Here is a 25,328-nt window from a genome sequence, read left to right as displayed (position 1 = left end):
TTCCTAGGAAGAGGTGAGGGAGTGGGGTGCGGTGGGGCTGGGTCCCATTCAGAGGGGAGTGACAGTGGCTCTGGTCTCGAGAGTGTCTCTTTGGGGGCTTTTAGGGGAGTCCAGCCAAACCCCTTTTCCCTGAATTTCCTTCTCCAGTTTCCACTTTTTCCTGTCCTCGTTTTTTTTTCCTCCCCTCTTTCTTTTTGTGTTTCTTTTTGAGCCCTGGGAATGCCCCCCACCCCCTTTTGTTTCTCTCCGCTGTGGCTGCCGGACTGACGTGCCTGTTCTGCCAAGACAGGCTCTCTCCTCTTCCCCCCTTCCCCCCCCCCGCCACTTCTCTTGCACTGACACAAGAGGAGGACTTGGTTTAATTTGCTGGACTGGGCTTTGAATCCTGGTGCTGTTCTGTGTTTTTGTGCGCCTCGTTGTGCTTGAGAGTGATGTTAATTCTGCAGCGGCTGGTTTGGCTTGGAATCCAAATCACCGGGCAAGGGGAGCATATTAACTTTTCAGCCCCAGTTGCATGATGGAAATGAGCTGGCATGGGCTCACTGCACTGTTTAACCGACTCTGTCTTTCTTCCCCCACCCCACCCCCCCTTCCTCTCCCCTCTGGATTTCATGTCTTCCACCCCTTGTGTGTCTCTTTTCTCTTCACTGGCTTCTGTGGCACTTCCCTCCATTCCTGGCTCCTGGTCTCTCCTCCTCTTCCTCCTCCTCCTCCTCCTTCTCCGCTTCCTCCTTCTCGCCCTCTGTACACAACACGAGACAGTTCTGACGCTGTCTGCTCCCCCCATAGTGCCAGGCTTCTGTTGTACTGTTGGGGTGGACTGGAAGTCTCTCACCACTCCGGCCTGTCTTCCCCTGACCACGGATTACTTCCCGGACCGCCAGAGCCTCCGGAACGACTACACCGAGGGCTGCTACGATCTCCTTCCTGAAGCGGACATGGAGAGGTGCGTCTCCCTGGGGATCCATTGGCTCTTGGGTGACCAAGTCACACCGGCTGTTGCCTGAGCGCCACCGAGCGTGGCGAGCAGGAGAAGTGCTTAGAGTTGTCATCTCTGCTCTGGCTTGACCCCAGAGGCCACTGGTCAGCTTTTCCTTGCAAGAGGGCGATGGCTTCTCCCCCCCGCCACTTGGGCTCCATCGCTGAATGAGCTGCAGAGAGGAGCCGGGCTGGGCCTGGCTTTTGACGCAGCCATTCAGAAAAGCTGCATGCTACAGATTGAGCTCCCCGGAGTATTCCTTCCTCCAAGGGGCTCCTTTCAGTCCTGTTTGGCTCTTACTTGCTTAAACCTATCCTCACTCTGCCCTCATCCAGACATTCCTGGTAGCTTTTGTGTTTCTGAATTCAGAGCTTTCCATTCCAGCAGTAGCACCTCTGCAGTCCTCAGGCACACATGTTTGTGGTCTCCTTCTCCTCCTCTTCCTTGGCTGGGCTTGGGGGTGGTCATGTCTTGGGGTGCCACACCCACTCATTGTGTGTGGCACTTGATAACACAACCTTGAGTACCAAAAGACTTCCCTTGATCAGAAGCCCAGGCTCTTCCTACTCAACAATATTTCTGGGGAGGAAGGGACCAATCTTAGGGGGAGCTGAATTGCCAATGCACCCAGGCATAGTGAGGAGGCACTTGAGCTGAGTAAAAGTGTGGCGTGTAGCTCTCTCCAGTCACGGAGCAGTGCCAGAGCAAGGGGTACCCGCCAGTCTTAAGGGCACCTGAAAGGAGGCGAACAGAAGCAGCAATAGAGGCGGCAGATGGAGCTTCGATTCATTCATTCATTTGATTGTATAGTTGCCCATCTCACATTTGTGACTAGGCGAGAAATAAAACAGATAAAATACGTAATATAAAGAATAAAACCCACAGCAGCCTGGCACCATCCAAACAACACTCAACGTAGGAGAACATGTGTCATGATGGTTGTAAGTTGAGACACACACGTGACCAACACCATTTTGGGATTTTTTTGCAGTGGCCATTATGCAAACACTGCAGTCATTAAGTGAACCCATTTTCTGTAATAGTCATTTTTTGCCAGAAACTAGGCCAATTTCCATCACTGTGACTGATCATAATTCAAGGACTACCTGCAGTGGTGGGATTCAAGTAATTTAACAACAAGTTCTCTGCCCTAATGATTTCTCCCAACAACCAGTTTGCCAAACTACTCAGAAAGTTAACAACCGGTTCTCCCGAAGTGGTGCGAACTGGCTGAATCCCACCACTGACTACCTGTAGAGGCATCTCCATGCTGTGCAGGCCCAAGAGCTCTCCCACTTTCTGATTCCCTGAACTCTTGGGAGCAGGCCCTTGAGCAGGCCTGTGGCTGAAACTATTGGTGCCCAATTCTCCAGCCCCAGTGTCCCTTACTCCTCTGGGGCAGGCTGCTCCGGGGAAGAGGGAGTAATAGTTGGGGAGGGTCCCCTGTGCCTGCCTATGATGACCCCTCCCCCCTTTCTTTCTTAGGAGGGATGAGGAAGGCCTGCTGATGACAGCCCAGCAGGTCTTTGAGGAATTCATCTGCCAGCGTCTCATGCAGGGCTACCAACTCATTGTGCAGAGAAAGCCCCAGAAGCCAGCAGCAGTCCAGCCTCCCCTTAGCAGCAGCCCCTTGTACAGCAGAGGTGAGTCCCCACATTGGGAGGGCAGTTTGGACATGGGCAGCCAAGGGCACCTGGACCAGGGAGAGGCATAATGGTACCCAGGATCCAGGTAGGATCTTCCCAGGATCTACCATCCTGGGGGGCCAGGTGAAGATCAAAGAATGATGGATGGTTAAAAGTTCCAAGAGTAGGGTATGGATTTTCCTACTACCCAGGAACCAAATTATAATTGTCCATGACTTGTCCATGACTTGTCCATGTTCATGATGAAAACCAGCTGGTCCAGGAGAAATAAGGAATAGGATAAAAAGAGAAGTTCTCTGTGTAAGCTGGGAGAACTGTGTGTGTAAAAGGGTATGTGTCAGAAGTGGTATTAAGGCAGTTCACACGAACCATTGGCGGAACGTCGCCGAACCGGTAGCGATGGCTGGCTGGCTGGCTATGTCCCCAAACCGGTCCCCCAGTTGCCACTTGCTCCCCCCCCGTCGCCTGCCATGTTCGTCACCACCATTTTGTTTTTGTGCACACGCATCCCATTGCCTTGCAAGTCCAATGGGATGGGCATGCACAAAGAACATGGTGACGGCAACAGCTTTTCCCGTGACCTCTGGTACTTTTCGGTGGCTGAGGGCTGCTAAAAACTCTGGTCAGCTTGCCTTCCGGACTCTGGACCACCCGCCACGAAAGGTAAGCAGCCTGAACAAAGAAGCGGTGGTGGTGGAGGAAGTGGGGCTAGGGCCAGGGGAACGGGGGCAACTAGCGAAGGGAGGGCGGGGGAGGTAGGTGGAAATTCCCAAAAAATTCCTACCTGTGGCCGTGGCTAGGTTGGGGGGGGGTCATGTGACTGAGTGGGTATGAGTGATGTCAAGTTGGCCACATCCACTCAGTCACATGCCCACCCACCTAGCCATGCCCACCGAACCAGTAGTGAAAATTTTTGAAACCCACCACTGTTGTTTGTGTGTGTAAAGTGTTTCTCTGCCCTTGGTGTTCTATTTGCTGATGCTAATTGCTACCTCTCTCTGTCTCTGCCTTGATGGGAAATCTTTCTAGACAGACTCAAGCTGCTTCAAGGCAATGTAGGGGAACCGTGTGATTGCTAATTTCAGTCAGTCCTCTACTTACATTTCTTGGGTAAATGACCTGCACTTCTAATTCGTCTTTTTTTCTCCACCCAGGTCTTGTGTCACGCAATCGACCTGAGGAGGATGACCAGTACTGGCTGAGCATGGGCCGGACCTTCCATAAAGTGACCCTGAAGGACAAAATCATCACGGTCACGCGGTATCTGCCAAAGTGAGTCTCTGTTCCTGTCCACTCTTTATTTATTTATTTATTTATTTATTTATTTATTTGATTTCTATACCGCCCTTCTCCCGAAGGACTCAGGGCGGTGTACAGGCAAGAATAAAACAGACGGTACAATATACAAATTTAAAATGCAGTTAAAAAACTTATTTTAAAATTGGCCTGAGAAGTAAAATATATAATAAACTAAAAAACCCCATTTAAAATTAATTTCTAAGAATTTAAAAATTTGTTAAAATCAATTTAAGCCAGCCCCGCGCGAATAAAAAGATGTGTCTTCAGTTCGCGACGGAATGTCCGAAGGTCAGGTATTTGGCATAAACCCGGGGGAAGTTCGTTCCAGAGGGTGGGAGCCCCCACAGAGAAGGACCTCCCCCTGGGGGCCGCCAGCCGACATTGCTTGGCGGACGGCACCCTGAGAAGTCCCTCTCTGTGAGAGCGTACGGGTCGGTGGGAGGCATGTGGTAACAGCAGGCGGTCCCGTAAGTACCCAGGCCCTAAGCCATGGAGCGCTTTAAAGGTAGTAACCAACACCTTAAAGTGCACTCGAGAGGCCACAGGTAGCCAGTGCAGTCTGCGCAGGAGCGGTGTTATATGGGAGCTACGCCGAGCTCCTTCTATCACCCGCGCAGCTGCATTCTGGACTAACTGAAGCCTCCGAGTGCACTTCAAGGGGAGCCCCATGTAGAGAGCATTACAATAATCCAAGCGAGAGGTAACGAGCGCATGAGTGACCGTGCACAAGGCATCCCGATCAAGGAAGGGGCGCAACTGCCGAACCAGGCGAACCTGGTGGAAGGCCCTCCTGGAGACGGCCGTCAAATGATCTTCAAACAACAGCCGTTCATCCAGGAGGACACCTAAGTTGCGCACCCTATCCTTTGGGGCCAATAACTCGCCTCCAACAGTCAGCCGCGGCTGCAGCTGACTGAATCGGGGTGCCGGCATCCACAGCCACTCCGTCTTGGAGGGATTAAGCTTGAGACTGTTTCTCCCCATCCAGACCCGTACGGCTTCCACACACCGGGACAGCACTTTCCTTTGAGTAGGAAATGGGAGTCATTGGAAGTCTTGCAGGGTCTTCATTGCCCTTTAGGGCAGGGCCTCCATTCTTGGCAATTTTAAGACTTGTGGACCAATTTGCAGCAGGGCTGACTGAGGAATTCTTGGAGTTGAAGTCCACAAGTCTCAAAATTGCCAAAGTTGGAGAGTCCTGTTTTAGAGCGTTGGAAAAGAATCCTGAAAGCCTGTCAAAAGCCCTTCACTTCATTCTAACACAGACTACGCATCCGATAGCCACGCTCGGCGGCTTTATATTTCCTGGGGAAATCAGTGGGCCGTTCATAATTAGCAAGGGTCATCAGGTTTCACTGTCTTGTGCATGGGAGTAGGAAAGCCGGGAGGTGAAAGTCATTCATCAGCCACTTTTGTGTTAAAAGTGCTATCCGCCATGACATCTGACTTGGTATTTTTGTTTCTTTTAGATACCCGTATGAATCTGCCCAGATCAATTACACTTACAGTCTGTGTCCTTCCCACTCAGACTCAGAGTTTGTCTCTTGCTGGGTGGACTTCTCCCACGAGAGGCTAGAGGAATATAAGTGGAATTACCTGGATCAGTACATCTGCTCGGCTGGTTCGGAAGATTTCAGGTAAGCAGAGGGCCTTGGTTCTCCAGCTCTTTAAATAAGCACCTGGTTCTTTAAAAGGATGCCCTTGTGAGGAGTCCCAAAGGCAGGACAGCCAATCTAGGTGAGCTAATTCTGGCTTATTGTAAGGCTCATTGACTGAAACTTGCAACTCTGAAGGTACAAACCACTTCTAACTACTTGATCCATTTGTGCGGGTCCTTTTTAAGTTTCTTTCTCTGCCTGTTAAGCCCCCTGGGGACTCCTGTCTCTCTTGCCTGGTTGCTTCCTAGGCAGCTTCTCTTCCCCTCATCCCCCAAGGTCATCCACACAGTCCATTACAGAACATGAGGGAGAAATAAGTTCTTTGCTCATCTTTCTTGCATTTCACAGAGAGTTTGGAATCAATAATAATCACAGCTCCAGCGTTTGTGGGAAACCGGAGGCTGGAAGCCCAGATCCTCACCGACTCCCTGGAACTGGATTCATGGCCTTTGGGGGAGAAAAGGGCAGGAAGGGCTCCAGGGCGTTGCTTTTTTTCCCGTTGCTTTTTTTCCCCTGCAGTGAGAAACGTGCTGCTGTAATAGATTCTGTGACTTGCCATCTGCAAATCCCTTTTTTCATTTTGGTTAATATTTTTTTTACGTGATCAAAGAGAAAAACATACAAGTCCCAGGATAACATTGCAGGATCCAATCTGAGTTGGTCATCGGGGCCGAAGGTTCATTCTTCCAAGCTTTTGGGCTCATGATGGAACCCATCGTCAGGGAAATTCTCTCTCTCCAAAATATCTGGAGAGAAATATCTATCGATTCTAGAGAGAGCGCTTCCCTGATGATGAAAAACTTGGAAGAAGAAACTTTTGGTCCCAGGGGTTGAATCCTGCATTTTTTTTTAATATGAATATGACTTTTCTGATCTGTATCTCTTAATATTTCAAGATATGGAAAAGATTTAATAAGTGACCCTCCTGGCAATTCAGCACTCATACCTCTATCATTTTGGGGCAGAAGGAAAACCCTGTTTTGAAGACTTATCCTTTCAGACAGCCCAGTGTGGCAGGGCCACGGGACTCAGTTCCTCCCTTTCTTCCAGGCTTTTAATGATTAAGGGTTTAACGTTTAAACGGAAGGTTGCGGGGGTGTATTTCTAAGAGAGGGACAAGGGAGGTTTTGAAACACTCCCTGGGAAAGCTCAGTCTCTGATGGGGGCCTGTGACGGCCCCATGGAAGAAACCACTGACTCGATCTCACCCCCATCAGCTGCCGCTTTCTCTCCACGTAGCCTGATTGAGTCGCTCAAATTCTGGCGGACGCGTTTCCTGCTCCTGCCGGCCTGCATCAGCGCCACCAAGCGCATCATGGAAGGTGAGGCCCACTGTGATATCTATGGTGGCAAGGCTCGCTCCGACGAAGAGGAGTGGCAGCTTTTGGACGGCTTCATTCGTTTCGTGGAAGGGCTGAACCGCATCCGCAGGCGGCACCGTTCGGACCGGATCATCCGGGTAAGTCAGGACGCTCAGTCCGGGAGCTTCACGGGGCTTGGGGTTCTCCACCCGACCTCTGGTTGCAGAACAGAACTGGGCTGGTACTCCATTGTAGAAGGAGCACATGAGTGTCTCAGCCTCCTGGCCAATGGAGGTTTTTTTAGAAGAAAGTAAGACTTTATTTACCTATCAGATTTGTCCCATCAGCTTACAACTTGCTAAAATACAATAAAAAAACATCCAGATTGGAAGCTTATGCAATGCCTGCATCTCTTGCTTTCAAGAAAGTGATAGAACAAATTCTATCTGTTGTTGCAGCTGTTGTTATTCATAGATAAAAGGCAGAAAGCTCCTGCAGCTTTCCTGTAACTCCGGTTCCCAGAATCCTTTGGGAAAATTCAAGGATGTCCTAAAACTGACCACATGACCATCTCTTCTCTTTCCCTCCTTTCACTGACTCTTTGCTGTCTTCCTCCTGTCCAGAAAGGTCCTGCAATGAAAGGCCTGCAGATCACCAACCCCCTTCCTGCCCCCTCTCTGGAACCTTCGGGGCCGCCTCCGCTGGCCAAGAAGGGGACCTCCGCACTCTCGGCTCTCTTAGAGATGGAGGCCAGCCAAAGGTGAGTTCCCAGAGAAGCACAACTGCCCGCGATTGTGTCACTCTCTCCATATGTACATCCACACATCCCAGTTTCTCAGTTTAGGAACCTGCATGCTTCATATCTGTCTGGCACTGAAGTGGTTCGGCCAATCAATGAATTGGATCTCTTTGGAAGAACCTCTGAGTTCTTCCAAAGGATCTACTTCATGTATGCACATTTGATAACCCTCTCTGTAGTCTTCCACCCTTTTCATGCCGTGATACCCTGCCAGTCAAATCTGGTGTCAAGTCTCCGACTACTGAACCCAAGCAAATCAGAACCCGGATCCTTCTCAAAGGTCTTCTTTATTGAGTACACAGCACAGCTTCAAAGGAAAACTCACTCTAAATCTTTCCTGTGGTTTCAGTATAGACTAGGAGACATCCCATCCCCAAGTGTCCTAGGTCACGTTGGCCAATTGGGTTAATTGGCGGTCTCTTCAGGCACTCCTTCCCCGACCTTATCTGTTGCCAGTAGAGATGACTTTGGTACTCATGAGAAAGCTCTCTGTTGTGTCTAGTAAGGCATTCCAACCCCCTTCCTACTCCGTGTGGCAACTGAGGAACAGAAAAATGGCCGCTGCCAGGTTTGGTTTGACATTGACATCTGGATCATAGATAGCATATATCACACTGGGCCTTTGAGATCATCAGTGTGGGGAACTGTGGCCCCTTTACGACCTGTGGACTTAACTCCCGGAATTCCTGAGCCAGCTGATCAAACTCTCAGAATTAAGAGTAATAACCAACACCTTGAAGAGGATCCAAAAACAAATTGGCAACCCATGCAGTTCGTGCCACAGCAGTGTTACATGTGTCACCCAAGAGGCCTCTAGAATTGTCCACAGTGCTGTGTTCTATACTAGTTGTAGCTTCTGAATATTCTTCAAGGGCAGCCCCAGGTAGAGTGCATTGCGGTAATCCAACCAAGAGATGATCTAGGGCATAAGTGACACCTCAAAATGCACACTTTTACTTCTGAAATAATCATATGGCTCCAATTTTGTATGAGGCATTTTATTGGTTTGCTTGTTTAATTAATTAATTTTGTTTGCTACCCATCTCATCACAAAAAGACTGGGTGGCTTACAGTGTTAAAAAGAATAAAACAATGCAAAAATATGTATTCAGGTAGTCCTCAACTTACGATCACAATTGAGCCCAGAATTTATGTTGCTAAGGGAGAAATTTGTTAAGTGAGTTTTGCCCCATTTTACCATTTTTCTGGCCACATCTGTTAAGTAAATCCCTGCAGTTGTTAAATTAGTAACACGATTCTTAAGTAAATCTGTCTTCCCCATTGACTTTGCTTGTCAGAAGTTCACAAAAAAATAATCACATGACCCCGGGACACTGCAGCCGTCATAAATATGAACCACTTGTCAAGCATCCGGATGTAAATCATGTGGCCACGGGGATGCTGCAAGGGTCATAAGTGTAAAATATGGTCATAAGTCACTTTTTCAGTGCTATTGTAACTTCAAGCAGTCACTAAATGAACTGTTACAATTCGAGGACTACCTGTACAATAAAAATAAGACACTATAAAAATACAAATTACCAGCTATAACTAAAAGATGGAGAGGGAGGGAGTAGATGAGCAGGGTGGGAGGTGGGATCCATATTAATCTTATCAACCACTTCCAGCGTGAGGCTCCCCCATTGGAGCCGCCGGAGGTGGGGGGCATTCTGGGTAGTCTCGTGTGTGCCTGTCTGTGGGCTCCTTGCCTAGAATCAAAACCTCTGATAGGAGCTGGCATAGTCGCCCTGGCATGGAGGCGGGGCGTTTCTTCTCCAATGATGGCTGAGAGATTTTTCATGGACCTCTCTCACTTGTTTCTAGGATATTGGGGGAACAACAAGCCGCAGCCCTTGCTGGGAAGACCTCTGTCCAGCCAGCGGAGACTGGCAGCATCGCCATGACACCCACCTACCTGGACAGTCCACGGAAGGTGAGGACGGAAGCTTCAACACAATGACACACTCCTGCACGGGGCTCTGTGCACGTGGCTTACATGTGCCCTCCGCTAACCGCTGACAGGGTCACCAATCTTAGATAAGGGATGAATCTTGACACCAGACCAGGTGGACGAGGTATATGCAAAAGAGCCGGCTGGGGAATTCTCTGAGTTAAAGTCCACCCATTTTAAAGTGACCAAGGTTGAGCAACACTGTTCTTCCCAGTTAGCAAGTCTTTCATTTTTCGGGAGGGGGGGGGTGTTCTTCGGGGAAGTGTTCAGCTGAGGTCCTTGCATTCTTCCAAGGTGAAAAGGAGGTGTGTGTATGGGTTGAAATGCTTGACCCACAGGGCAGCTCTTGCGTTGCACGCCGGTTTTGATCATTTTGGGTCACCGATGGGGGGCTCAGACCCAGTTGCGAGATGCTTGTCCTAGAAATGCCTCCCTTTGGCACTTCAAAATACAAGCCTGGTATTTTGCCTGGCCCATCCTGGTTGGGTTCAGGCTGCCTCAGCCAGGACATTGCAAACTCCAGGCGTAGTTCCAATGCCTGAAATGGCCGTCCACCTGCAGGCTGCATTCGGCATTCTGCAAAGCATCTGCTTTCCCACCTGCTTTGAATGTCACAGTCATTCAGCGAAACTCTCTTGGGCACTAAGTGAAACCCCGGAGAGATTCCTGCCTCCCTGAGAGGCGTTCTGAGAGGTTGGACTTTGAGTGGTGTGGCAGGGCCAGCACTTCCATTTCTGCTCTGACACAGGCTTGACTCAGCTTGTCATCCCTATTGGACTCTCTTCTACCAGAGATGGTTTAATTTGAATTCCTGAATCATCATCATTTTAGCCATTGTCTATCATTAAATGTACCTTGATGAAGGTATCTTATTTTTTTATGTACACTAGAGCACATGCACCAAGACAAATTCCTTGGGTGTCCAATCACACTTGGCCAATAAAAAAATTCTATTCTATTCTATTCTATTCATGCAGGATAAAGGTCTCTTCTGCATGTTTCCAACCAATAACCAAGGTCCTGAGCTTTCTTTGGCCAATTGGGCCTGCAATACTTGCTGATGTCCTCAATTCATCTTGTTTTAGGTCTCTTTCATGGACGCTTTTGATCAAGTGGGATCCATTCTATGACTGCCTTGGTCCACCTGCCATCTGTTCTTCTTGCTATGTAACCAGCCCAGTTCCATTTCCGTTCTATGACTCTCTTGATGGCATCATCTATTTTCTTTTGTTCTGTAATTCAAGTGCAGATCTTTCTATCTTGTCTTATGATGCTGAGCATGAATCATTCCGTGGCTTTTTGCGCCACTCGTAGCTTTTGTATGGATTGGGAGGTTAGTGTCCATGTTTCACCAGCGTAGGGTAAAGTAGGTAGCACACATTGATTGAAAAATTTTCTCTTCAAGCATAAGGGGAGGAAGGTTGTTCTTGAAAATTATGCTTAGCCTCCTGAATGCCTGCCAGTCACATTTAAGACGCTGTTCAATTTCCTTTAATGTATCACCTTCCATTGAGAACCATTGGTCAAGGTTTATGTTTATTTATTTATTTATTTATTTATTAATCACATTTATATACCGCCCTATCTCCCGAAGGACTCAGGGCGGTTCACAGGCAAGTAAAAACATATAAATACAAATTAAAATAACAATTAAAAAACTTATTCTAAAAGGCCGAATTATTAAAAAGCAGTATAAATAATAAAACCCATTAAAAACCAATATAAATTTAAAATCTAATCCAGTCCTGCGCGAATGAATAAATGTGTTTTAAGCTCGCGACGGAAGGTTCGGAGGTCCGGAAGTTGACGGAGTCCTGGGGGGAGTTCGTTCCAGATGTAGTGGTCTACCACGGCTAGTTCTTCTCCAGATATAAAAATGTCTTTCTTTGATGAATTTATTAAATATAACTGTCTCTTTTTCAGATTTATTTTTAAGCCGAATGGTTCTCCTGCTTTGTACAGCTCTTGCGTGTGTCTTTGTAGCTCTTCTGGATCCTGTGAGACGAGAACATCATCATCTGCAAATCTTAAGTGATTTAAATAGGCACCATTATTTTTATTCCATCTTTTGCCCAGTCTAGTTTGCAAAATACTTCTTCAAGGCAGGCTGAGAAAAGGATTGTGTTGCTTTATCATACACCTCGTTCTATGTTGATTTCCACTTTAAGATCATTAAGGCAAATTGTCACCAATGTTTTTTCATATATTGATTGTAGTAAGTTTATGTAAGCAGTTGGTTGAGCAATGGTTGAGCAATGCATTAATTATTGCTTGTTGGAATGCTGAATCAGATGCCTTTTCATTGTCAATGAAGGCCATGTACAGAGGGCTGGTTTACTCGTTGTGCCTTTCAATGACTTACTGAACAACCTGGATATGATCCATTGTGCTGTATCCACTTCTGAAGCCTGCCTGCTCCTTTGGCTGTGCATCATTTAATGTTCTCAACATTCTTTTTGCTATTATCTTGGTGAAAACCTTGTAGATGACTGAGAGAAGGCTTATTGAGTGAGTTTTTAAAATCATATAACATAACATAACAAGAGAGTTGGAAGGGACCTTGGAGGCCTTCTAGTCCAACCCCCTGCCCAGGCAGGAAATCCTACACCATCTCAATCAGATGGTTATCCAACATTTTCTTAAAAATTTCCAGTGTTGGAGCATTCACAACTTCTGAAGGCAAGTCGTTCCACTTATTAATTGTTCTAACTGTCAGGAAATTTCTCCTTAGTTCTAAGTTGCTTCTTTCTTTGATCAGTTTCCACCCATTGCTTCTTGTTCTACCCTCAGGTGCTTTGGAGAACAGCCCGACTCCCCCTTCTTTGTGGCAGCCCCTGAGATATTGGAACACAGCTATCATGTCTCCCCTAGTCCTTCTTTTTATTAAACTAGACATCCCCAGTTCCTGCAACCGTTCTTCATATGTTTTAGCCTCCAGTCCCCTAATCATCTTTGTTGCTCTTCTCTGCACTCTTTCTAGAGTCTCAACATCTTTTTTACATCACGGCGACCAAAACTGGATGCAATATTCCAAGTGTGGCCTTACCAAGGCATTATAAAGTGGTACTAACACTTCACGTGATCTTGATTCTATCCCTCTGTTTATGCAGCCCAGAACTGTGTTGGCTTTTTTAACAGCTGCTGCACACTGCTGGCTCATATCTAAATGGTTATCCACTAGGACTCCAAGATCCCTCTCACAGGTACTACTATTGAGCAAGGTACCACATATACGGTACTGGTGCATTTTGTTTTTTTGGCCTAAATGTAGAACCTTACTTTTTCACTGTTGAATTTCATTTTGTTAGATAGCGCCCAATGTTCAAGTCTGTCAAGATCTTTCTGTAACTTGAGCCTATCTTCTGGAGTGTTGGCTATTCCTGCCAGCTTGGTGTCATCTGCAAATTTGATGAGTTCCCCATCTATCCCTCGTCCAAGTCATTGATGAAGATGTTGAAGAGTACTGGGCCTAAAACAGAGCCTTGGGGTACTCCACTGCATACTTTCCTCCATGTGGATGTAGTTCCGTTGAGGACTACACGTTGAGTGCGGTTGGTCAGCCAGTTACGAATCCATCTGGTGGTGGTGCTGTCTAACCCACATTTTTCTACTTTATCTAGTAGTAGGTTATGGTCTACTTTATCAAATGCTTTACTGAAGTCCAAGTAAATTATATCGACAGCATTCCTCTGGTCTACTAATTTTGTCATTTTGTCAAAGAATGCGATAAGATTAGTCTGGCATGATCTGTTTTTGACAAACCCATGTTGGCTTTTGGTTATTACTTTGTTTGCTTCTAGGTGTTCGGTGATTCGTTGCTTGATTATCTTTTCCAGAATCTTCCCCGGTATTGAGGTCAGGCTGATAGGTCTGTAGTTTCCTGGATCTGTTTTTTTCATCTTGGCCCCTTTCTTGTGTATAAAATCACTTCAGCGTTTTCCCATGTATCGGGTATTTTTTCTTCTCTGAGGCATTTTGAATATAGTTTTGCTAATAACTTGTGTAAACTGTAACCACCAGCTCTCAGCATTTCAACCATATCATAGTCATTTCCTGAAGCTTTGCCATTTTTCATTGATTTTATGGCACAATACTTCCTCCACTAGGATATCTGGCATTTCCTCTTTTGTGGATCTTATTACTTTTGAGTGATCTTGATCTTTGTACAGCTTGGAATAGAATTTTCCAATTATTTCTATCATTTCCTGCCTTGTTCTACACACAGTGGCATCTCCACATTTTAATGCAAAAACTTTTCTTGTATTTATAAGTTTGCATTTTGCCCTATTAATCCTTTGTTTTCTCCAAATGCCTTTTTCTTTTTTTCTTTTTTTTCAATTTTTTTTTTCTATTTTTAAAGAAATTTTTTTTCTGTTTTAAAAAAACAAAAACATTTTCCCCTCCCTTTCCCCCCCTCCCTCCCAGAAAACCCCCTTCCCCCCTCCCTTCCCCCACCCCGCGGCTTCCCGGGTCAATCACAAGGTATTGTTATACATAAACCAAACATAGAATAAAATTTTCCCTTCCAATCCAATTAACCTCATCCAAAGCTTTTCATCTCCCAACCCCGTCCCATTACATAAAATAACTTCCTAATTATTCAAAGGCAATCTGATATTTCTTAATCTGATATCTGTTTTGTAGATAATCAATCCATTTTTTCCATTCAATTAAATATCTTTCCTGCGTATTGTCTTTTAAAAAAGCTGAGATTTTAGCCATCTCAGCCAAATTAATGACTTTCAGTATCCATCCTTTTTCTTCTTGAATACATTATCGTAAATTCAGTGTACTTCAGTTGTACTCCAATTTATTAGCGAACCTTCTGGTATTATTCATTGTTGTTTTTTCATTAAATCAATAGTTTCATTAGAGATTTTTGACTGTACAGTCAAAATACTTCGTACATTTTCCCAGTGGTGCTATAGATGTAGCAAATTTATGGATGTTTTTGACTATTTGTTCATTTAGGTCTGTAATGTTAATCTCTTCCAAATCTTGTAATGGAGCAAAGTGATTTGATAGATTAATCTCAAAATAGCTGTTCTCCTCTAATAGCTGATCACTCTTTATTTTTGTTTTTTGTGACATCTGTATCATTTTCATACATTCCTTTCGACAGTCTATCTTCACTTTGGCTCATACCATTCTATGGTCACTTCCAATATTAAAATGATTGATAACAGTACAATTACAGAATATGGTTTTATCACTTGACATGATGTAGTCAATTTCCCTTGTGAACCCAGATGGATTCTTCCATGTCTACTTTCTGCTAGCTTTTTTCTTGTAAAATGAGTTCATGATAAAAAGTTCCTGTCCTTCCAGAAAATCTGTCGCCTCTATTATCACGTTCACCACTTCCATACGGGCCAGTCACTTTTTCTCCAGATATTGTTCTTCCTAATCTTGCATTAAAGTCACCCATTAGTAGTTTGTATTGGCATTTTTCTTTGTCTTGAAGGCGAGACACGTTGTTGTAAAACTCTTCCACCTCATCATCACTATAGCTTATTGTTGGCCCATAAGCTTGGATGATTTGAAGGTGTATTATTCGTTCAATTAAATGTTGCATTGGACTACTCTGATAATTTTACTACAGAGTCTTTCAGCCTTTGGTTGGTGAGAAAACCAATTCTGCCACAGTTTTCACCTTTTTGTCGTATTTCACATACTCCAGTGATATCCCAATGCATATTGTTGAGTTCAATCAGAAGTTCTCCTAGTTGAGCGTCCATTTCCATTGTTCGAATGTTGACCGTGTCCAAAGTCCAAAGTCAGCCTGATTTAACCTGGGGATTCTTAGCACCCTCTGCCTCTGGGCAGGTCTTCCCTCTGCCGTGGGTAGTTGCCTTAGGCCAAGGGCCCCTGGGGAATGAGGGCCATTTTTGAGTTTGTATTGGCGTATGGAAGGAATAGACTATAATCTGCCATGCTGGTCCAACGCAGGTTGGCAGATGTGATCGTCGTTAGTCTGGAGTAAAAACATATCAAATCACTTTATATGTTTTTAAATCTTTGATTGGAAGCCGCCCAGAATTGGCTAAAAGATTGGCAGCTATATAAAAGTTTTAAACAAACAAACAAATAAATAAATGCAAGCAAATGATGGCATGAAAGAGATGCCCGAAAAGCCTGCCTGCCTTTCTCTGTGCCTGCTGCTTCAGCATCTCAGCCACAGGAGCCCAGAGCAGCGGTCCCCCACTCCATTCTCCACGCTCTGTTGCCCTGGCGGAAGAAATGCATTGATCTGAAGAGCCCCAAACTGTTCCCTTGGTGGGCAGCCCAAATGAATGCAAACTGTGGAAGAGGCCACATCTGATCCAGCTTTTCTTGGCAACCTGGGAGGGAGTAGAAGCCTCGGCTCTCCTTCATGCATGCTCTGAATGCTTCACCTCGTGCCCCCTCCCCCACCCAGCCTGCTGCGGGTTTTTGTGCCCTGTTACCCTTCCACTTGGAGTGACAGATCTGCACAACGTCTCTTCCCCCCCCCCTTGTTTCTGTTGCTGCCTTTGCTGCTTCCCGGTTCTTCAGGACGGAACCTTCTTTATGGAGTTTGTTCGAAGTCCTCGCGCAGCATCTCTCTTCCACACACAGGTCAGTTTTTGACAGGTCAAATGCTCTTTGTGGCAATGCTATACAATGTACTTGGGGTCCACGTTCCTCCCAGGAAGACTGACAAGAAACACGACAAGAGGAACTAATTCTACTTTATTGTAAAGCTACGTTAGCAGAATCTTGCAAGTCTGAAAGTACAAATCTCTCACCATCACCAAGAAACTTTGGACAGTCCCTTCTGGGCCTTTCTCCACCTATTTTGCAGCTGTGGGCTGTTTCCTCTTTTATCTGATTGTTCCCTAAGCGATAGCAAGAGCAAGAGCACTTAGATTTATATTCCACTTCACAGTCTTATATTCTACTTTCCAGCCATCTCTAAGTGGTTTAGGGAAGCCTGCCGACCCTTTGCTTCAAGCGGGTGGGCATCCTGAACCAGCAGGTTTCTCTGAAAGGCACCTGGCACCAGGAAAGAATCGAACCAACTCTTTGGATATTACTTGATAGAAAGGCAAAAACAGAAAATGGGAAGTGGCGAGAATTTCTTTTATGGGCAAGAAAGTAAACTGTACCGTGAGCAATTTCTCCCTGGCATAAATTGGGATTGCTTCTAACTAAAATGGGACAAGTCAATAGTTTGTGAAAGGTTTAGGAACTGGCAGAGGAATTAACCATTTCCAGCAAAAGAGGTAAAGATCCCTCAGTATTAATTCATAGATGCTGGAAAGAATCTTCTTTTTCTTAGCACAGACTTGGCAGTTGGAGACAGGTGGCTGTTTTCTCCTGGGTTCTTCCTCCAGATGTTGCTTCAGGGCAAAAGGAGGTCGGCCTTTCCGGAGCCTGATCTTTCTAGAAGATTGTCTTTTGTTCTTTGGGGGCAGCTGCAAGATTATCCATTTCTGAGGCTAAAATCATTTCATGGCCTGGAAACCCCAAGAGAATGGTCCTCATCCAGAGGCTATTTTCAGAATAAGTTGATGAACCCTCCCACTCTCGCATTCCCTTAATGAACCAGGGGAATGACCTGGAAGCACATTTGCCACACGAGCCTCACTGACACAGCAGAGAAGACACTGCGAGGTCCTGTCCCAGGTAAGTCATGGACCGGCAGCAGGTAGATGCTCTTGAACCTGTGGCGCAAAGAACAGCCCTGCTCTTTTTCATGTCTGAGAAGCTTCTGCAAGAACACTTTCTGTTGCATTGGCCTTTGGCCCATCGTCTCCTGTGTGACTGGCCCTTTGCAGATGTGGAAAGGGGTCCATGGAAACATCAGGCTACTCACGGGGAGAGATGGAAACTGGAACAAACGGTGGTCCTGATGTGGGAGTCTCAAGGAAATTCCAGGCCACCTAAACTATGTATCTGCCTTAACTACTTCTGAGCGCCCAGCCAATTCTCATTTTCAGGACTGATGGATGTTTCCATTATTGAAGCATTTTGATGCTTGTGAGTATTAGCCTGAAACTCCCAAGTCTGACACTCGGGGCCGACTCAAAGTTCCCCTGTGTGCCTGCAGGGCTTGATCCGATTTATGCTTTCAGGCTGATGACCTCCATGGTGGCCACTGCTTCCCTTCCCCCAGGTCTCTGTCGATCAATCTGTCCCAGGAGCCCTGGAAGGCAGCACTGCTATCAGCACAGCACAGCCTGTAGACCGTAGCAACGTTCAAGCCAGCTCTCTCCACGGAGGGGACCAGGCCTCGGCCACCTCTGGTCCTGTGGAAAACAGGTAAGAAAGACCAGGTGGGGCTTTCGGTGAAGATCTGAGCTCTGTCCTGCCTTTGTGATCGTCCTGCAGCCCTTTCCCAGCTGAGGGCCTCTTTTCTTTCAATTCTGCAGCTCTCAGCCATCCTCTGCCACTTCCCTAACATCTTCGTCTACTTTGCTGGAAATCCTTGAAGCCATGAAACATCCCACGTAGGTTTCTTCTGCTCCCCTTGCCTCCTGGCAGCCCCTTTCTGGAAGAGGGTGTGGCAAGTGGAGTCCAGCCATTTCTCTCCTGATGGGATCTTGAGGCACGCATCGCAGGGACCATCGGGGGTGGGGGGGAAGAGGGGCAGAGGCTGGGGACAGGTGAGAAGACTCCCGGCGTCCTTAACCTGGACCTTGCTTGGCTCTCAGCACAGGGATCCAGCTGCTCTCTGAGCAGAAAGGCCTCTCCCCATCCTGCTTCATCAGTGCAGAAGTCGTGCACTGGCTGGTGAACATGGTGGAAGGGGTGCAGACGCAGGCCATGGCCATCGACATCATGCAGGTGAGGAGCTCTTGGCAGCCTGGATGGAACTCCTCCCTTCTGCCTTAAGGAAGGCTGGACATTGCTTAAGGAGGCCAGTGGGGAGGGAGGGAGGGAGGAGGGCTTCCTGGCAGGATCCAGGGGCTTCAGGCAGCACTGGGGACTATTAGATAAATCTCTGCCTGTTCCTTGGTCCTGGAACAGGATCCCTCCCTTGGGAATTCCAGCCCACTTCTCCCTGTAGGCCAGGGGTATCAAATTCAAGGTCGGGGGACCAGAGCCGACCCGGGAGATGCTTAGATCTGGCCCGAGGGTTGTCCTGGAAACAATGGATGACCAGCCCATGGTGCCTCTACCAGCAAAAACAGAGCTCAGAATGGCCGCAGGCAGCCCTCGCGAGCTCCCTTTTGGCTGGCAGAGGGTTGCAGGTGGCCGTCCCAGGTGGAAACGGAGCTCTGGAGCCTGTTTTTGCTGGCAGAGCACTTGGGCCACCACAGGCGCCCCTGACACGAGTGTTTTCTAGTTGGCTGTGCCCCCCCCAGCCACGCCCCCCAGCCCCCCCCCCCACATCAAACACAACCCTGATGTGGCCCTCAATGAAATAGTTTTACAGCCCTTCTGTAGGCTGTCAGTTGGAAATGAGCCGTTTCTGTGGACCAGGATTTCTCCCTCTGCCTGCATGGCTGCTGGCTGTCCTTCCAGCTGAAGCGGATCTTCAGCTCACCGCCCTGAGTCCTTCGGGAGAAGGGCGGTATAAAAATCGAATAAATAATAATAATAATAATAATCTTTGTTCCATCTTCTCTCTAGAAAATGCTGGAGGAGCAGCTGATCATACACGCTTCCGGAGAGGCACTTCGCACCTTTATTTATGGGTTTTATTTCTACAAGATGGTGGAAGACAAGGAGCAAGAGCGAGGTCAGGTTCTGGGTGGTTTGGGGCAACCCTGTGTCCCCTCCAGGAGCACTTGGCAGCCTCCCCCCTTGGCTGGCTCCTTGGAATGCTAGTTTTCATTCCTTTTCCACAGGCCTCTCTTGCGTCAGCCGATGCAGACGAGGCCGGTGAAAAGGAATGAAAACTCTTTCCTGTACCAAAGGAGGTTTCGGAGACAGAAGGCAACCCGTGTTGATCATGGTCTCTCCTCTCCTGCTCTGAATGAGCCCCAGGAGGCACCCTTCACCATCTCTTGGGATAGACGCTTCTGGATTGGGGAGGGGGCACAGATGGATCTAACTTTGAAAGACCCCCGCCCCCACTCTGGCATTCCTCTGTCCAAGGGGCAAGAGCTCACCTGTCTACCCTTGTGACTCCCCCCGTTTTCCTCTTTAAGCAAGAGGCTCTGATGGAGATTGTTCCTGAGCAGGGAGGAAGATCCTGTGGGCCTGGGCAGGGGGACCTTCCCCAGGCCCCGGATAGTGTCGGCCGCCCCAAAGGAGCTTCTCTTCTCCTCTTCCGTAGGGGGGATTCAGCAGCCCGCCCTGTGGCACACGGCGGCCAAGGACGAGTTCTCCACCTTCCAGCGAAAGTGGTTTGAGGTGGCTTTTGTGGCGGAAGAGCTCCTTCATTCGGACATCCCGGCGTTCCTCCTGCCGTGGCTGCCCAGCCGCCCGGCCTCCTACGCCAGCAGGCACAGCTCCTTCAGCCGCAGCTTTGGAGGACGGAGCCAGGCAGCGGCGTTACTGGGTAACAGGGGCACAGAGGGTGGCTGGGGGTTCTCAGTGGTCCCAAAGGTGGGGTTTCCGTTCCTCTAAGCTTGGTGGGACCTGGCCAGGAAGAGGAGGGAGGAGGAGGAGGAGGAGGATCGGAAACGTTGCATTGGCTCCCCCATTAGGCCCTTTAAGCCAGGGCTCTCAAACCTTAGCAATTATAAGACTTGTGGACTTCAATTCCCAGAATTCCCCAGCCAGACAAGCTGGCTGGGGAATTCTGGGAGTTGAAGTCTATATGTCTTAAAGTTGCCAAAGTTGGAGATTCCTGCTTTAGGCCATGATGGGCATTGCTCTTCCAAAATCACCTGAGAGGTAAATCTCAGGTATCTGGGAATGTCCTTCAGTGCTATGTCTCATATATTTATGTAATAGAAAATATGTTCAAAGACAAGCAGGTGAAAAAAATTAAGGAAGGGAGAATAAAATAACAATGAAAATTAAGGTAAATATAAAAGGTGAGAACTAGAGGATGGCAGAGAACCAGTAACAAGGATCAACAGCATTAGGACAAAACCAATAATGTGGGTTCCTTGGTGCTCTCTGAGCTCGGTGGTTTCCTTGCAGGCATTTCATGACCCAACTAGGTAACATCATCAGTGCTAGTCCCAGAGAGCAAACCCCACTCCCATTTAGTACTGATGATGTTCCCTGGCTGGATCATGAAACGTCTTCAAGAAAACCACCAAGCTCAGAGAGTGCCAAGACCCCCCCCCCCACAATCCTCCTTCTCCTCTCCATTCATCCCACTCCCTTCTGGCACTGATGATGTTACCTAGTTGGGTCATGAAATGTCTGCAAGGAAAGCCAGGCTCAGAGGGCACCAAGGACCCCACAGTTCAACCCTGTTCTATGGAAACCAATGTTTTCCTTTGGCTCGAGAGAGCAACTGATGAGAACTGTGCCTGGGTCGAGGGGTTTGGCCTTTCCATCAGAGTGGGACTGACTTCTACTCTTGGTGTTGAATGGGGAGAGCACCTGGAGCCATGGAGGAGAGCATGTAGAGACCTGGGCCAGGGCTTCAGCCTCGAAGGATTTTTTTATTTTTATTTTTTTGTTACCTGCCCTCCGATATTGCAGTGGGGAAGCTCTTCAGGGGGACAGCAGAGGTTGAGATGTATTGGCAACATAGCAGGACTAGGTGGGCTCTGGCCTAGTTCCCCCCCCTTCCCCCCCCTAGTCACCAGTAACCCCCAGATGCATTTCGTAAACTCACTGGCAGGTTTCTGCTCTGACTTTCTCTAAACTTAAAAGTAACAGAACCTGGCAGTGGGGAGGAGACCCCAGAGAGACCCAAGTCAGCCGAAACATTTGTCTTCCATCATGAAGGGCATTAAAGAGGCCGGTGAGCGGCTGATGGAGGAAAATTCAGCCAACAAATGCAGGCTCTTAGCTCACTTCCCCATCCCACCTGGGTCACAGCATTCGAGGCGCCACAGGGGCACCTAAAATAACAGGACTGCACAGTATTCAACTCCTGGCATAAGGGCTGATCCTGCTTCCTCAACGGCTTACAGTGATCCAGGTGAGCAGGTTGCCCGATGGCTAATCCCTCCCTTCCTTCCCTTGTGCTCTTCGGCTCCTCTCCGGGCAGCTGCCACAGTGCCAGAACAGCGGACGGTGACCCTGGACGTAGACATAAACAACCGCACGGATCGGCTGGAGTGGTGCAGCTGTTACTATCACGGAAACTTCTCCCTCAGTGCCGCCTTTGAGATCAAGTTGCACTGGATGGCGGTGACGGCGGCTGTTCTCTTTGAGATGGTGAGCTCTGGCAGACGGGCATCCTGGGAAGTCAGAACGGCCTCTTACAGATCTGCTGGTTTCCAAGGCCATGTCTGGGCCTCATTTGAACCCGGTACTCCTAAAGGCGAAGGCTCACATCGCCCTCCCCTGTTTCCCCAGGTCCAAGGCTGGCATCGCAAAGCCACTTCCTGTGGGTTCCTGCTGGTCCCAGTCCTGGAAGGCCCGTTTGCGCTGCCCAGTTACTTGTACGGAGACCCCCTTCGAGCCCAGCTTTTCATCCCGCTCAGCATCAGCTGCCTTCTGAAAGAGGGCAGCGAGCACCTCTTTGATGGTGAGGATGGGGGGGGAGGCGGCTGGTTCCTTTTCACCAGCTTGCAGATCATGCAAGGTGTGAGGATCTGCCTCAACTCGTCTCCCAAGAAGGCAAAACTATTGAAACCAGGTACATTTCAAAAGGGAACTTTTGCTGAGAGAGAACGATTGCAGAAAAGTCGGGTGGAGCCTGAAATCCAGGCGCCAAGTGTTAGGCTAACTGTCCCCTTCAACCCCCACCTCGATACTCCGTGTCCGTCTTTAGCCAATCATCTGCCGCAAAAGTGTCTTGACTTTGCCGAGGCGGCATGGCTGGAAGATACCATCCTCAGGGCAATGTGGCCTTGAACCTCCCCTCCCTAAAGCTCCCAAGCACGTAAACTGCCTGATGCCTGGTGGCAACTTTGTTTGTTTATTAAATGCATATGCTGCCTATCTCACTGCCAAGTGACTGTTACAATATCAAAAGCAGGCGTAAAAACATTAAACTAAGTTAAAAAGAAGAATACAACAGGGTGTGGCCGGGTTCTTCCTCCTAGTCCACTCACCATCCCAGTGTGGAATGGCCCCATCAGATCCCGGGCCCACCAACAGTTCGTGCCTTCGTAATTGGTAGACGAGCTCTTTCTCCACCTGAACCTACAGAAACACTCGGATGGGTCCTCTTAGGAGAGGGAGACCTAGCAGAGAGGGGCAGGAAAGGGGGGGGGTCTGGAGAAGGGGAGAGGGAAGAAAGCTTGAGACCAGCAACTCCTCCTCTAGACCAGGGCAGGCGATTCCATCGGGCAGGGAAGGGCCTTGGATGGGAGCGGCTGAATCACCTGGAGCTTTGGGGAGACAAGGCCAGTGCTTTCTTGAGATCAAACAAGGTGTAACACAGAAGCATTTCCCAGCTGTTGAGTTCTCCAGAAAGCTTCATGGGATGAGCCCAAAAAATCCTGGGATCTTGGCAGCAACAAGAACCTCCCTCCTGGTTCTCTTTGCAGGCTTTGAGCCAGAAACTTATTGGGACCGGATGCACCTTCTGCAGGAGGCCATTGCACAAAGGTGAGCAAGGGAGGTGCAGCTGGCGAGGAGGTGGGTGACACGAGGCGGAGGACGGAAGCTAGAAAGTCCGCAGTGCCTCCTCCGCAAGGCTGGGCTTTTCTTTTACTTTTCCTTCCTCTGCTCCTAATCCAAAGAAGCAGCCCAGCATTGGATGGGGACGTTTCCGTGGGGTCATAAAGCTCCCAAGGGACTTTCCCTACATGACGTGCCTCTCCTTGCGTGCTCCACGAGAGCTGTGCTTTGTTCCCACCAGGTTTGGATTCGTACAGGACAAATACTCAGCCTCTGCCTTCAACTTCCCTGCAGAGAACAAGCCCCAGTATATCCATGTTACAGGTGAGCTCTCTTCCCCTTCGGAGTGGAGGTGGCGGGCCCTGCATCCAACTGCTTCTGGGCAGGTGGCTGGTGCATCCAAAGGGGAGGCTGCGGTCCTTGTCTCTGGCAGTTCCAGGACCCCACAGACGGAAAGGAAGCAAGAAGAGGCAGCCTCCTGGCAGCTCGCTTCTCTGTGTGCCCACATAGGTCTGCCCTGGGCACAGGAGAAAGAGGGCTTGCCATGGCTTTCTGCTTCTGCCCTGCTCTCACTGCCCTGGTGGCCCCATCCCAGCCTCTGACTGCTGGATGGCCGCTACTAGTCCGAAGCCCAGCCAGCTGGTGTGATGCTCCTTCCCACCCTGCCGGTTTCAAGTGAAACTGAATGTTCGCTCCAGAACTCCTCTTTGCTTGGAAAGAGCTCTTGGTTCTTAGCAGCACAGCTTTGTGTCACGCCAGAGAACTCTGTAAACGTCAGTTTCACAGTAGCAGCCCACCTTCTAGAATGGGGTGGGGAACCATGGCCCTTTTATGACTTGTGGACTTCATGCTGGCTCAGGGATTCTGGGAGTTGAAGTCCACAAGTCATAAACGGGCCATGGCTCCCCATCCCTGTTCCAGAAGAAGCCGTCCCTGGTTGAGGTAGGCCCAGGGGACGCGTCCTGCACAGAAAGCTCCTGTCCTCTGAAAACCTTCCTCTCTCCACTCAGGCACAGTCTTCCTCCAGCTGCCGTACTCCAAGCGGAAATTCTCCGGGCAGCAGCGCCGCCGACGCAACTCTACCAGCTCCTCCAACCAGAATGTCTTCTGCGAGGAGCGCATTGGCTACAACTGGGCCTACAACACCATGCTGACCAAAACCTGGCGATCCAGTGCCACTGGCGACGAGAAGTTTGCTGACCGGCTGCTGAAAGACTTCACGGACTTCTGCTGCAACAAGGACGGCCGGCTCGTCTCCTTCTGGACGGGCTGCCTGGAGAAGATGCATGCCAGTGCGCCCTGAGGAACGGCTTCTGCAGCCGGGCAGAGCCAAACTCAGCCGGGAGCAGCCAAAGCCCTCTGGCAGGCACGGCATCTGAGCGGGCAACCAGGGCCTGCAAGGGCCAGACTGAGGTGGAAGCAAAAAATAACGGAGAGAAGTTTGTACTGGAAGGCTTATGCCTGCTCCTGTGTGGCAGATGCTGTGTTTATATAAATATGTAAATATATATAGTATAAATATGGAATTTACAATTTAATCAATAGGAAAGAACCTTCTTTCCCCCCGTTCTTTGTATTTAGATAAGCCTGCAGCATATTTAAAAGGTAGGTAATGAGGAAAAGAGCAAAAATGGCCATGGCTGAAAAGATCCGGGTGGAAAGGGAGATTTTAAAGATGCTGGGTGGGAACAAGGCAGAGAGCAAGATGGGAAGCGGAAGCGGCTTTCCATCCCCGGCTGAAAGCTGAAGCCAGAGAGAGGAGCAGGAGGAAGCACTCCTGGCATGTTTGGTCTGGTAGTTAAAGCACCAGGTTAGAAGCCAGGAGCCCTGAGTTCAAGTCCTGCCTCAGGCAAGAAAACCAGCTGGGGGACTTTGGGCCAGTCACCAGGAGACGGGGAGTTCTAGTCTGGCATCAAAACCGGCTGGGTGACCTTCAACCAGTGACTCTCAGCCCAGGCCAGCCCCCCTCACAGGGTGGTGGTGGTTGTTGAGAAAATAAGAGGAAGGAGTATTGGTATGTTCGCCACCATGAGTTATTTGTAAAAATTTAATAAAGGTGGGCTATAAATAAAAAAAATACCTAA

At 48.5% G+C, this 25,328-nt stretch overlaps 1 protein-coding gene across 15 annotated transcripts in view; it reads left to right on the top strand.

Annotated features, from left to right (window-relative positions):
* The window catches only part of DEPDC5 (DEP domain containing 5, GATOR1 subcomplex subunit), a 56,946-nt gene extending 32,164 nt beyond the window's left edge, over positions 1-24,782 (top strand). For 10 of the 15 annotated variants that reach the window (XM_058158099.1, XM_058158098.1, XM_058158093.1 and 7 more), the window contains 18 exons: positions 763-946; positions 2,465-2,622; positions 3,780-3,897; positions 5,394-5,561; positions 6,822-7,041; positions 7,507-7,643; positions 9,507-9,615; positions 16,168-16,230; positions 17,771-17,916; positions 18,027-18,104; positions 18,309-18,441; positions 19,231-19,339; positions 19,880-20,104; positions 21,722-21,891; positions 22,033-22,204; positions 23,172-23,232; positions 23,486-23,568; positions 24,255-24,782. In XM_058158099.1, coding sequence (XP_058014082.1) covers positions 763-946; positions 2,465-2,622; positions 3,780-3,897; positions 5,394-5,561; positions 6,822-7,041; positions 7,507-7,643; positions 9,507-9,615; positions 16,168-16,230; positions 17,771-17,916; positions 18,027-18,104; positions 18,309-18,441; positions 19,231-19,339; positions 19,880-20,104; positions 21,722-21,891; positions 22,033-22,204; positions 23,172-23,232; positions 23,486-23,568; positions 24,255-24,547 — 2,627 coding nt within the window. In that variant the 3' untranslated portion in view covers positions 24,548-24,782. The remainder of the gene's footprint in view (positions 1-762; positions 947-2,464; positions 2,623-3,779; positions 3,898-5,393; positions 5,562-6,821; positions 7,042-7,506; positions 7,644-9,506; positions 9,616-16,167; positions 16,231-17,770; positions 17,917-18,026; positions 18,105-18,308; positions 18,442-19,230; positions 19,340-19,879; positions 20,105-21,721; positions 21,892-22,032; positions 22,205-23,171; positions 23,233-23,485; positions 23,569-24,254) is intronic. The other 5 variants (XM_058158108.1, XM_058158100.1, XM_058158107.1 and 2 more) reach the window with 3 other exon arrangements.
* Positions 24,783-25,328: the final 546 nt, after the last annotated feature.

This window comes from Ahaetulla prasina, chromosome 15, assembly GCF_028640845.1.
Source record: "Ahaetulla prasina isolate Xishuangbanna chromosome 15, ASM2864084v1, whole genome shotgun sequence".
In the NCBI taxonomy this organism is placed as follows: domain Eukaryota; kingdom Metazoa; phylum Chordata; class Lepidosauria; order Squamata; family Colubridae; genus Ahaetulla; species Ahaetulla prasina.
This window is presented reverse-complemented; position numbering and strand designations above follow the sequence as displayed.